This window comes from Neofelis nebulosa, chromosome 13 (assembly GCF_028018385.1).
Source record: "Neofelis nebulosa isolate mNeoNeb1 chromosome 13, mNeoNeb1.pri, whole genome shotgun sequence".
Taxonomy (NCBI): Eukaryota; Metazoa; Chordata; class Mammalia; order Carnivora; family Felidae; genus Neofelis; species Neofelis nebulosa.
This window is the reverse complement of record NC_080794.1, coordinates 91,361,407-91,374,380: the sequence shown is the minus strand read 5'-3', so window position 1 is coordinate 91,374,380 and position 12,974 is coordinate 91,361,407. Positions and strand designations below refer to the sequence as shown.

General features: G+C 61.7%; 1 protein-coding gene across 25 annotated transcripts in view; it reads right to left on the bottom strand.

Moving 5' to 3' along the window:
• JAKMIP3 (Janus kinase and microtubule interacting protein 3) overlaps window positions 1-12,974 on the bottom strand; it is a 115,717-nt gene that overhangs the window by 51,464 nt on the left and 51,279 nt on the right. For all 25 annotated transcript variants that reach the window (XM_058698160.1, XM_058698166.1, XM_058698167.1 and 22 more), the window contains exon 3: window positions 8,853-9,350. In XM_058698160.1, coding sequence (XP_058554143.1) covers window positions 8,853-9,350 — 498 coding nt within the window. The remainder of the gene's footprint in view (window positions 1-8,852; window positions 9,351-12,974) is intronic.

Below are 12,974 nucleotides of genomic sequence, written 5' to 3'. Positions count from 1 at the left end.
GCTAAATAAGCTAATAAATCAGCCATCTGCTGAAGTCAGCTTAGAAACAAAGCGATGAGATGTCTAATTAGCCCAGATCACAGCATTCACAGGCAAGCAATGAACTGAACAGAATAAAAGAAATCCTTAATTGCCAACTTCCCATTTACTCAGGCACACAGAAATGCGGAAAGAGGCAACACACTCAATTAGTGAAAACAAAGGGGCCAGGAAAATAAAATCATATTAATAAGCAGCTGTATTCTGGGTCTGACGTTTACACTCACACACGGATACTTTAGAAACCGTTTTTCTTTCATAGAAAACAAGAAGATAAGAGTCTCTACACAAAGATCCCACTTAAATGAGGTGTTTAAGCCGACGGTTTGGACCAAAACGCAGACCTCCCTGAGAAGTCACCCGTGCAGGTCACGTGCTGCAGCCAAGGGAGGGGGTCCCCCCACAAAGGGAATTCGAGGAAACGTGCGCTCGCAGAGGGGCACGATTTCACTTTTGAAAGGGGGAAGTCACTTTACGGCCGGTGAAACGTGGAACGTGGGGTTCTACACGTTCTGTGCTCAGTCTCCGTTGGCAGGAGATGCCGAGGCCACGCTTCCACCCAGAAAGCCCACTGGTGGAGGGGAGCCTGGGCGCTCGGTGCAGATGCCAGGTGAGACACAGAAAGAGCTTTGCCGGGTCGTGTGGGGCCCGCCCCTCACTTCTAGGAGCAGTTTCCGACTTGGGGCACATACTCAAATACAACACCCAGCCAGGCCAGGGAAGCGGGGGTGGGCGGTGCAGGAGGTGGGGGCTGCACCCCTCCTCCCCCTGAGGCACCCCCTTGCCCTCACCCCCCCCCCCACAGCCCCAGGAGCTCCCACACCTCCAACCCTCCACACCCCCACGCTGCCATCTCCCCACACCCCTCCCCCTCCCCTTACCCCCAGGAGCTCCCCACGCCCAACCCTGCACTCCCTCTCTCCAAGTTACAGAAGGTGGATGGATGGAAACCAGGGGAAGCCCTTGGGAGGGTGGGTCCCCGGGGAAGGGGTGTGCAGGAGGATGCTGAGGCCAGAAGGGCCCTTGTGGAGGGTGGGGGGAGACCTGCACCGCCTGACGCCCCCCTCCCCCCCTCTGCAGGACAGAGCAGGCTCGGCTGGGATGCACAGAACCAGAACCGCCAGGTGGAGCCTGGGAGCCCGCATTTAAAAGCACGCCAGCTGACTGCGGGGCGGGCATGGTAGAGCCTCCGTCCCGCGGTGCCAAGCGCCAGCCCCAGCACCCTCGTGGCCGCTCCCACCTGGGAACCACAGCGAGGGACCCTGAGGGGTGGCCTTCCGTCAGGACCCTCCCTGGCCTTGCACCTGCTCCAGGGAGGAACCCTCCCCACAGAGCAAAGAAGCCAGCGAACGAACGTTCTTTGGCAGCGTCTGGCCCTGGCGGCTGGAATTCTCCGTCACCCACCTTGCCTAGGACCCAGCCGGGGGGGCTGTGACGCAGTGTCGCCTCTGTGTTTGCAAACGTCCCCTCTGAAAGCTCACTCCTGCCCAGACCCTGCCAGGCTCCGCCAGAGTCGGCCTCTCGCACACTGCCGCCAGTCTGTGTCTCCGTGGGAACCAAGGCGAGCGGGCCCCTTCCCCCAGCGAGCAGCGCTCCAGGAGGACGTGGTCTCCTTTCACAGCGATCTTTTCTGGGGCTTGATCACTGCTCCAGACCCTGGGTGGGGAGGGGACGACGCCTCGCAGACTTCTGTGAGAAAGCCAGAATCGGATTTTGCCTCTCCTTGTCTGGCTTTATGGAACGTCTAGTAACTGACTGAGCGTGTGAATGACTGACGTGTGCCGTGCCAGACGGACATCCCTCCCGGGTTCGGTAGTCACGCGGCAGGAGAGTCCACGAGGCTGCCCCGGGGGCCCAGCGCCTCACCCCCTCCCCGCCCAGCACAGCCCTGAACAAACTGACTCTGCCTTGGGGGGAAATGCGACCAGGATCCCGCCCCCCCCCCCCCCCCCCGACCTGGCTGCTGCAGGGGCACCGTGGGACAGGAGTTGGCTCTAGCACCTTCTGAAGCTCCAGGCTCCTCTTCTGTGAGGTCAAGGGGCCCCTGCAGGCCTGGGCCTCACCAGGAAGGTTCTCAACCCACAGTTACCTCCTGAAATCCACCCCCAGCCCCCGCCCTGGGCAATCTGATATTTGTCCCTGGAGCCACACCTCTGGTCCCTCGGGTGACGGGAGCAAGGTGAGGGCGTGGCTGAGTCCCGACCTCATGGTGTCTCCTACCCCTGGAGCTCCGTGTCCCAGCCCTGCCCTGGCTCTGTCCGTGGTGTGCTTGTGGTCACCCTGCCCGTGTCCTGGCTTCCCTCCAGGTGGCTTCTCTTTGACGCCTCTGTGACCCCCACGGGGCACCACACCTCCAGCCGGGACTTAGGGTCTTCGGGTCAAGACAGGGACTTAACTGTCACAGACTCTGCTCTGCTCCAAGCCAAGCTGTAGCCCTGCTGCTGGGGCCCCACCACACCAGGGTGGCCCCCAGGCCAGATGGCCACGGACAGCCACGGCCTCCCTTCAGCACCCAGAGCCACGTTCCAGAGGACACGAGGGCTGGAGGTGGGGCAAGGGGGCAGTGGCCAGGCCCGGGTGCCAGCGAGTGTGAGTAGGTAGCTGCAGGGGACCCCCTGGCTTTGGGGGTCGTCCTGGTCTTTACAAAGTGGCCACCACCACTTGCTGAAATCCACTCCCTCCCAGCTCCCTCCCTCCCCCAGCCGGCCTGCCAGTGAGACCTGCCCCAGGGCGTGGGGGTGGGGGGAACTCAGGCCCCAGGTTTGCCACCAGCAGAGTCCTCAGCAGAGCCCCCCTTGTTCAGGGCGTCTGCCACGCGTGGAACATCGTCACCATAGAACTCCGCGCGCGCTCCCGAGCGTCCTGGGCAGGGTGCCCGCAGCCGCAGCGCCCCGTCCCAGGACCGGCCCCGCTCAGCCGCCAGCATGTCTGTCCACGGACCTGTGCAAGGCTCCCGGCCGCTCTCACACACCCTGGTCCCAGCGCCAGCCCTGGGGCCGCACACCAGCCGGAGGTTTCTCCCGCGGGCCGGCGCTGCCTTGGGCACCGGCTGCCCCCTGGCCTTCTGGGGCCTCCACACCTGCATCCCAGGCCCTGAGAAGCCGTGCCACACCCCGCAACGGGCCGGGGCCGTAGCCAGAGCCACAGCAAACTCCACCTGACGCTGTTAAGGAAGTAGGATTGTCAAGGATCGTCAGCATCGGGGCCTTTCCACGGGGGCAGCCCTGAAAGATCCGGCCACCGTCGCCCTGGGCCGACACCGCGAGCCTCTACGCACCCAGAGCTACGCTGTCCTGGGACTGGGGTCATGTCCTCCCTCCTTGCCAGGGCCCGGGAGGCTGCCGTCCTCCCCCTGGACCAAGGGGCCTGGCCGTGCACTGTGCCTCCGGGCTGGGCCCCACCTCTAGACAGCCCCCAGCTGGCCCGTCCCTCAAGCCAGGACCTTTCCCAGACCCACCCTGGTCTGCTGGGCACAGGCGCCTTGGGCCTCCTCCCTCCACCTGTGTTCCACCCTCCTCCCAGCCCCACTGTGGGCACCTTGTCCAAAAACGTCCCCAGGTCACCCGTTGCCAGCCAAGGCTGCCCCCAACCCCCCAGGCTGGACACCACACTCGGCTGCACCCTTGCACCAGCCACACCAGCTCACGTTCACGTTGTACTTTGGACATATCTGCACACCTGGGCCTGGGGTGGGGGGGGGTCTTTGGGCCGTTTGATGACTGAGCGCAGACATTCGCCCGAGAGACAGTGGGTGCTCCAAACACTGCTGTCTACAGACACATGCACAGTTCCTGTCCCCAGGGCTGCAAGGGAGCTTTGCCAGGCAGGGACACAGATCTCTTCAGATCAAATCCTCGTGTGAGTTGGTGGCAACATTTTATTTGCTTCCTCATGAATAAATAGGTAGGATTTTTGCCGTGTGTTCACTGTACCCTTTAACGGTTTGGGCATAAGCAGGGATTGGGCATAAGCCCAACAAAAATCCCCGCGGGTTTTTTGTTTATTTGTTTTTAATCTAGGGAAACTGATTTTGAGGTTTTTGTGGGAGTTTGAAAAACTCCCAAGAAGAGTCAAGTCTGTCTGGAAGAAGAACGAGGAGAGGAGACCCGCCCTCCAGACGTCACCATGGTTACCAAGCTGGGTCAGCTCTTGCACGACGGGCTCGAGGGGTCAGAGGGGAGCCATCAGATGGCCCCTGCCCCGGGGGACACGCGCTGCCTGACAGAGGTGACCCTTACAACACGCATGCACACACTCACATGCACACAGACGCACACACGCACACACGTACACACGTACATACACACGCATGTGCACCCACGCACACCCATGAGCTTGGGGCAAGGACTTTCGCACAAAAGGCAAACCATAAGGTTTCAAAAAGATAAAGCTTCGTGGCTTCAGAATAAAAGCATTTCTCAAACAAGACCCAACAAGCACGGGCCCCACAGGAAAGGACGGACAAATTAGAAAACCTGAAAGCTTTAGATCAGGAGACGCTACCCCTCAGCGCATGGCCCGCGGGGAGAGGTGCTTGCTGTCTTAGAGTTTTCAGACCGGCTTGTCCAAGCCTGCAGGAGAGCGGCCGGATGCTGACAGGCGCGGCTGTGACCTTTAAGTTAATTCGGGGAGAACTGGATCTTAGCAATACTGAGTTTCCTGAGCCTGGGCAGGAAGGTCTGTGTATCTACATCTCCCTCCGTGTTGTTCAGCTGTGTTTTGTGGTTTCAGGTGCAGGTCCCACACATCTTTTGTTAAACTTATTCCCACGTATTTTATTCTCTTTATGCCCTTGTGGGGGGACGTTTTTCAAACTTCATTCCGGACAGGTTGTCTGTCGAGCCTGAAAATACAACTGATCTTGGCAGATTGATCTCGATCCTGAAAACCTGCTGAACTCTTTCAATGGTTCTAGTGGTTTTATGGTGAATTCCCTAGGGTTCCCTACGGTCACGGCACCTGCAAGAAAGATGTTTTAATTCTTCCTTTCCGGCCCCATGTCTTCAGTTTCATTCCTTGGCCTTATCGCCCTGACTCAACTTCCTCAGCGGGGGGGAACAAAAGGTCAAGAAAAGTCCCCCTCGCGACACAGACTCTCTTCCAGTCCACCTTACAGCCAGCCCCATGAGGCCCCCTGGCGCTCAAGGACGCCCTCCGGCGGGAAGGAGCACAAGAAGACGCTTTCAGAGCCGATTTTCATCACCGCCTCAGAGAAATGAGGGGCCTTCCGTCTCCGAGGATGCGGGAAGGCTACGGAGAAGGAACGTGCTGGAGAATTCAGTGTATGGAGGCAGAAATAAAAGCCTGAGCAGGAAAATTAGGACACGGAGTTGAGGACATCTCCCAGAAATCAGAGCCAACGCCAGGCCAGAGGGGAGAACGGGAAACCTGGGGCGCCAGCTCAAAGGCCCAGTGCCGTGCTGACGGGACGTCCAGAAGGAAGACGGTAGGGGAAACAATCACACGAGATTTCCCAAGCCGGTGACTGAGTTTCCAGCTAGAAAAGCTCCCGACCACGTGGTGTGGTGGGTGAACGAATACACCAGGTGCATCACCACCAGGGTACAGGGCACAGGGCACAGGGCTCAGGGCACAGGGCACAGGGCTCAGGGTGTAGGGTGAAGGCTCAGGGTGTAGGGTGAAGGCTCAGGGTGCAGGGTGAACCCTGCAGGGCTCAGGGCGCAGAGTGCAGGGTTCAGGGCATGGGGCTCAGGGCACAGGGTGCAGGGCTCAGGGCGCAAGGCTCAGGGCTCAGGGCTCAGGGCGCAGGACATAGGGCTCAGGGCACAGGGTTCAGGACACAGGGCTCAGGGTGAAGGCTCAGGGTGCAGGGTGAACCCCGCAGGGCTCAGGGCACAGGGTGCAGGGCTCAGGGCTCAGGGCGCAGGGTTCAGGGCACAGGGCTTAGAGCTCAGGGCACAGGGTTCAGGGTGCAGGCTCAGGGTGCAGGGTGAACCCCACAGGGCTCAGGGCACAGGGTGCAGGGTTCAGGGCGTGGGGCCCGGGGCTCAGAGCTCAGGACACAGGGCTCAGGGCACAGGGCACATGGCTCAGGGCGCAAGGCTCAGGGTGCAGGGCTCAGGACAGAGGGCTCAGGGTGCAGGGCGAACCCTGCAGGGCTCAGGGCACAGGGCGCAGGGCTCAGGGTGCAGGGTTCAGGGCACAGGGCTTAGAGCTCAGGGCACAGGGCACAGGGTTCAGGGTGCAGGCTCAGGGTGCAGGGTGAACCCCACAGGGCTCAGGGCACAGGGTGCAGGGTTCAGGGCGTGGGGCCCAGGGCTCAGGGCACAGGGCATAGGGCAAAGGGCGCAGGGCATAGGGCTCAGGGTGCAGGGCTCAGGGCTCAGGGCACAGGGTGAACCTTGCAGCTTCAGGGGGCAGCAGGGAGTGAAACGGGGCCACGGGAAGATCAGGAACCAGAATGTTTTCCAACTTCCTCATGCAACGCTGGAAGTTAAAAGACAATGCAGAAATACCTTCAAATTCCCAATGGAAGGTTTTTCCAACCTATAATTCCCTTCCCAGTCAGAGCATCGAGTGTGAGGGTAGGATAAAACTTTCATACACACAGGGTCTTACAACATTGATCTCCACCCTCTCTGTTTCCAGGAAGCTATTGGAAAATGTGTTCCTCCAAAATAAGAAATTACGTTGATCAAGAAAGAGGAAGGGGGCGCCTGGGTGGCTCAGTCTGTTAAGTGTCTGACTTCGGCTCAGGTCATGATCTCACGGTCTGTGAGTTTGAGCCCCGCATAGGGCTCTGTGCTGACAGCTCAGAGCCTGGAGCCTGCTTCGGATTCTGTGTCTTCCTCTCTCTCTGCCCCTCCCTCTCTCTCTGCCCCTCCCCTCCACTCATGCTCTGTCTCTCTCTCTCTCTCTCTCTCTCTCAAAAATAAATAAACATAAATAAAATTTTGGCTTCTTTTTTTTTTCCAAAAAAAGAAAAGAGGAAGATGTGGGAGGAATCTAGCCCAGGAGAGAGGAGGGGCTCCCAGGATGATGGCAGAGGAGGGTGGGGCTGGCAGCAGGGGCAGCCGGCAGGCAGAGGGCTCCTCCAGAAGGGGTGTCTCAGAAACCAGGTCAATGGGTGGATCGTTCATTGTTCACCGTGCTCACAGCAGAGGGGCATTTTCCTGGAAATCCCGGGGTGAACTAGGAATAGGCACTTAGAAAGCTAATTCCGAGAAAACAAAAGTACGTATAACAAAGGTAACAGAACCAGGGGTCACTGTGGGTCTTTTGTGAGTAACGCTAACACAGCAACAGTCATGCAAATGGTGATTCACTTAAGCCAAGGTAAAGCTCCAAGTGTCCCACGGGACCCTCTCTTATCCCCAAATTACCCCCAGGAGGATGGCCCCATGCTCCCCCCTCCCGACTGTGCTGAGTTGGCTGTGGCAGGGCCCTCCAGGGGTCCGGAGGTCCCGTGGTCACCGCCCGCCCCTTCTCCAGGGCCCCAGCAAGCCCCTGCTGTGGTCACCACCCCCGGCTCTCCCCTGACACTGCCCACGCCATTGTGAATTGGCCCACAACAGGCGCTGGCCAGGACGATCGAGGGAGAGGCGGGAGCACAGTGGAAACTGAGGTTTCAAGGAGTACACGTTTAAGCATGTTTTTGAGAAGCTGGCACAGACTCCAGAAGAATCAGCTAGAAGCACTGCCCGTAGCTGCCTCCGGGGCATCCACGCTAGGGGTGAGGGACCCACAGGGACCCGCAAGGGACCTGCTTAGTTTTGTTACAGGTCCTGAGCTAAGGAGATGGGGCCACTGGCCTGTGCACAGTGAATCCCATGGAGGTGAACAGGGTCCACCTGGAACTGGGCATCGGGTCCTGACCACCCTGCCCCTCCTTCCTTGAGCAGCCTGAGCAGTGGCTTCGTTCCTCTCTGGGGCAGAAGAAAGCCGAGGGGCCATCCTGTCACGTGAGGAACCCCTCACTGCTCAGAGGTTAGGTATTTTGGCCAGGTCCTCGGTGGCTCAAGGAGGTGCCGACACATGGCTTAGAGTCGTCTGGGGGGTACCTGGAACAGGGGACACTCTGGGAAGGAGGGGGCCCTCCAGGTTGGGAGAGTTCAGGGCCCCCACGTGCACAACATGGCAACGCTGTGTGTGGTTCACAAGTCTGTGCTCACCTCAGGGCCGCGGGTCCGGACAAGGGCCACACCCCATCTGGGAGGCGGTACAGCCTGGGGGCAGTGTCTGGAAATCAGAGCCCCCCGAAGTAGGGAGAGGTGCCCCGGGTGCACAGCTGTGCCGGCTGGAAAGATTGCTGATCCCATGAAGGGGACCCCCAGGGTCCTCCGTGGCATGGGCGGCAAAGCCAGCTGGGTCCTGGCAAAGCCCCTGACAGGTGACCCAGGGCTCGATGTTCGAGCGGTGTTCCCCCAAAAGCACGGAGGAGGTCCAGGTTCCCGGGGGAGGGAGGGGCGTCAGGCACAACCCCTCACAAACCCTGACCATTCTCTTCAACTTCTTAGCTCTGGGTCTCTGACAACATGGAGTCTACGGGTGCCGGCCACGGCCAGCCGGTCCCTGGAGCCATTCGGACGCCCCAGAGGCAGCTGCCAGCATTTGGCCCTTCCGACCGGACGAGACGCGCTTGCTACGGCCCAGACGGAGAGGATGCTTTCCCAGGTAGTGCACAGGCATCGATGCCGGGACGGCCTTGGAGGCCCAGGGCCTCCCCCCGGGGGCTTCTGGTCTCACCCCTCTGGATCCTGTGAGCTCCCACGCCCCACATCCCCCCACGCCCAGCAGGCCCCGCGCCCCGCACCCCACCAGCAGCCCCCACCCCGCGACCCCGCAGCACGTACCAGCCTGCGGATCTCCCGCTCACACTCCTTCTTGATGCGGGAGATCTCCTCCTGGTGGAGGTGATACACGCTCCTGATTTCCGCGGCCTTGATCTTGTCGGCCTGGATCACGATGGTCAGCGCCTCCTCCACCTGCCTCTTGGCCCCCTTGAGCTCAGAGATCTCCTGCTGCATTTTGATCTTCTCCACCTCGAACCCCTTCTTGGCCTCCTCCTTGGCCTCAGACAGCAGCACGGTCTTGACCTTGTCGGGGGCGCCGTCGCGGAGCGCGTGCAGCAGCGCCTGCAGCCGCTGGTTCTCGTTGTCCTTGATCTTGATGACCCTGAGCAGCTCGGCCTCGTGCTGCCGCAGCAGCACCTCCCGCACGGCCTGGAGCTCCTTCGTCTTTTCCTCGTGCAGCTTCGCCTTGAGCGCGGTGAGCAGGACGGCGCTCTTGTGCTGCTCGTGCTCCCGCACCTGCCTCAGCTCCTGGTTCTTCTCCCTCTCCACCCTGCTCACCTGAAACACAAGACCGCGGAGGCGTGTTGCTGCGGGGCCCGCCTCCGCCACCGCGGGCCCCGGGGGCCGGGCGTGGGGACCTCCGGGGTTCTTTCCTGCCGGGCCGGGAGCCGTCTTCCCTTCCAGAATGTCTCCTTGACCTGCGGACTGGAGGCCGAGTCAAGCCTTGCCCGCGGGCGGTGGGACCACGCACCCGTGGGCGTCCGCAGGGGCGGGAGGCTGGAAACACTGCGAGCCTGGAGGGTGAGGTCACAGACACGTGGGCGCACACAGATGTGCTCTGTCGTCTCCCCCGTGGCCAGGCCCAGCCGTGCAGGGGGCCCAGCGGCCGCCTCTCCCGTGAACCACCGGGAAGAGGGCGCGGGAGGCCCCTCGGGCACGACCCTCCAGCCCCATGACAAGGGTGTCACGCTCACCTTCTGTGACGGGGAGGCCCACCTAGGCCGCCGCACTCTGTCTAGATGACGCGTAACGTCTAGATTTTTGGAATCACTTGGATTTTTTACCGAATCTTTTGTTTTCATCTAGAACTTCACCCTTGGCTCAATGACCACACTGCCCACATGGGGTACGAAGTTGGTGCTCGGAACCTAACACGGGATGAAACAGAGGCTAAGCTGCCCTGGGTCCAGCCTGCCCCTCCCACCCCACCTCCACTCTGCATCCCCATCCACAGCACCTCATGTGGGGCCACGGTCCTTGGCTGCTGTCCCCCCAAGCCATCCGACCCCATCTGACCCTCGACCCTGCCCGGGTGCCTGCAAATCTTGCCTGCAGTCTCCAGCCCTGCCTCTGCACGCTGACCCCGCCGTTCACGCCCCTGCACAAAAAGTGCCTTATTCATCCCTGTCTCTGGGACAGGGCGTCCCTCCTGCAGGGCAAGTGTCCCCGGACGGCTTGGACCCCCCAGTGCTGGAGGAAATTCCAGCCCGGAGCCCTGTCTGAGCCGTCCAGGCCCCTGACACTGGCACAGGGGACGGAGCGAGCCCCTGGCCAGCTCTCCGGGTTTCCTCCAAAGAATGGGGTGGCTGTTGGAGCTTAGTGCACACGGGTATTTACTCCTTTTCCATACAACGTGAACTGCCCTTTTTTCAAGTTTAAATTGAACTGAGGACACACGGAAAAGCAGATTTTGGGTAGCGGTTCTCAGTCGTGGGGGCAGGGCGGTGCGATTAGTAATCTGTACTCTCGAGGGCGCCCACTCCGGGGCGGTGTCAGCACACGTGGGAGGCTGCTACGGCCCCCACTGTGCGGTGTGGACGCCGAGGGTCGGGTGCCGGGGGTCCTGCGCCTGGACGTGGTGGAGCCAGAACGGCCTCCTGGACGGAACCAGCAGAGAAAAGGACAAGAATCTGCACTCAGAGCAGGTGCTGGTCGGAGCCGGGAGGGAGGGCGGAGGAGAGAGTACCAGAAACGTCCAGGGTCTAGTGCTGACCACCGTCGAAGCCGTCTGGGGGAAAACGGGGCCCTCCCGTCCGGTGCCCGTGACTGCCCCGGGACAGTCTGCCAGCGCCCGAAGGGCCTGCTGAACACCCAGACCCGCACAGAGCGCGCTGCCCCGCGTGCCTCAGAATGCGAGCAAACGGGGCCGGGGTCCCTTCAGCGCCTGCGCCCCCGCCACGGCCGCTGCGGAACCGGCCACCAAAGACAGAGGAACAAGCAGAACGGGGCGCTCCCAGGAGACGCTTCTGCGCCCCGGGACTGTCTGCGGCCTCGCTCGCCTGCGGTTCTGGGCTCCCATCTCTGCCGTCCGCCCCGCCCCCCCCGTCTGTCTCCCGCAGCGGGCTTCCTCTGAAGCTCCCTCCACGCGCAGCCTGCGAATTCCTCCCCATTTGGCGTCTGAGTCTCCCCTACTGGAGATGCGGGATGGCGGGGAGGCGCGTGGCCCCGAGCACGCGGGTGGGGGAGAGGTGGCTGACGGAAAGCTGGCGGCAGCCTCACGGGCAGCCTCACAGCAGCCACGAGAGCGGGCCACAGCACCGGACACAGTGAGCAAAGTGGCCGGCACCCTGAGCCCCGGGGGCCCTTCGTGACTCAGGCCTGTTTCAGGAACACACGACAGCTTTATAGTGCGTTGTTGAGAAGGTTATTCCACCAATGAAGCACGTAGAGATGTTTCCCCGAGATCCACAGCTGTCCCCCGACGGGCCGCAGCCTCCCGGGACCTCATTAAAGTCTGCCTCACGTGGCCCCGCGCTGTGGGTGGCTCAGCGGCAGGGCTGGTGGCTGGGGCTCTCGACCAGCGGGGCTGCGGCTTTGCCTTTTCAGAGTCCCGGGGCTGAGCGGTTTCTGCATCTGGGGTGGCTGGTCCCCCCGACGCTGCGGGATGCCCGCTGGACCCATTGCTTCAAGGGGCCCAGTTTTCAAGGGACCACGTCGGCCTCAGAAAGGATTTAAACACAGGTGACAATTTCAACCACTGCTGGCCTCACCCTTACTGGCACCCCGAGCACCCCGTGTGCGGCCAGTGAGAGGCGGCCCCGAGCCCTTCGGACGCCCCGTGACCCCAGTTGTCTGCTGTCCACCAGGCCGAGCGTTCCGGGCCCGTGTGCTCACCTCCTGCCCACGACTGTCCTCCAGTCGCCCTGATTTCTTGCGATGGGAAATGGTATTCCAGTCACGGCCCGGGCCCCGGGCGGCTCCCTGCTCCGGGATGGTCTCTGTGGCAGGCCTTCCCGATGGACCCCGTTCACGTGGTAAAACGCCCTGAAGTTCCCACGCGGTTTCAAACTCAAACGCGGGGCTTCTGTCCCAGTTCTTGGCGGCTTCGGCGCCTCCGCTCCCTCGCGTTGAATCTGGTTGCCAAGGAAACCAGGGATGGCGGGAGAACATCCCACGATCACTCCTTCACTTGGTCCGCGGGAGGGGTGCGGTCGGTCGAACACAGTGGCTGCGATGTTCACGCTCTGCCCGCCCGCCGTGATGACGAGAGCGCCTGTTCCCCCAAGCTTCCCGCTCCCTCCCAGTCTGTCACGGCCGTGCCGTGCCTGCGTGGTCGGTTCCGTGGCCGTGACAGTCCCGCCCTGCTCTCTGGGCTCTGCGTCTTTTCCTTGAGGAATCCCAGGGTGTCTCCTCATTTTCCCACTGCTCTGCCCCGACAAGACCCGCCAGCCACGGAGCACACGTGGCCTCTCCATCCTCAAGTTTAATTCAGAGAGAAACTGTGTTCAGTGCTGCCCGAAGTCCTCGAAGAAACCTTGGAGCTGGGGGTGGGGGTGGACACTGACGAGACCTCTGCGTCCCACACGGGGCCGAGCCAGCCTTTCCCAGAGGTGGGGGTGCCAGCACAGGAGGACCCCGCCCGGCCTGCCATCCCAGTGGCTCGGACCTGCCCTGGAAACAGAGGGCGCACACCACCTGCAGGCACGCCGTTGCCTCGCTGGTGGGCGCGACCGTCTCCCCTCCTGGGTCAAGACCGGCTTCACACTCGGGCCAGACCTCAGCCCCACGAGGATGGCCCACTCGTGGCCTGTGACCAGCACAGGCCCGGCAGAGAGCAGGTGCTCACAGGACGGGCGCTCCCCTGAAGGGTCGGTATGGAGCCGGCCGGGCGTCGGGACACAGTCTCCCAACAACCTCCTGAGCAGAATGGAGGTGCACCTAGAGTCTTAGCTGGAGAAGCGT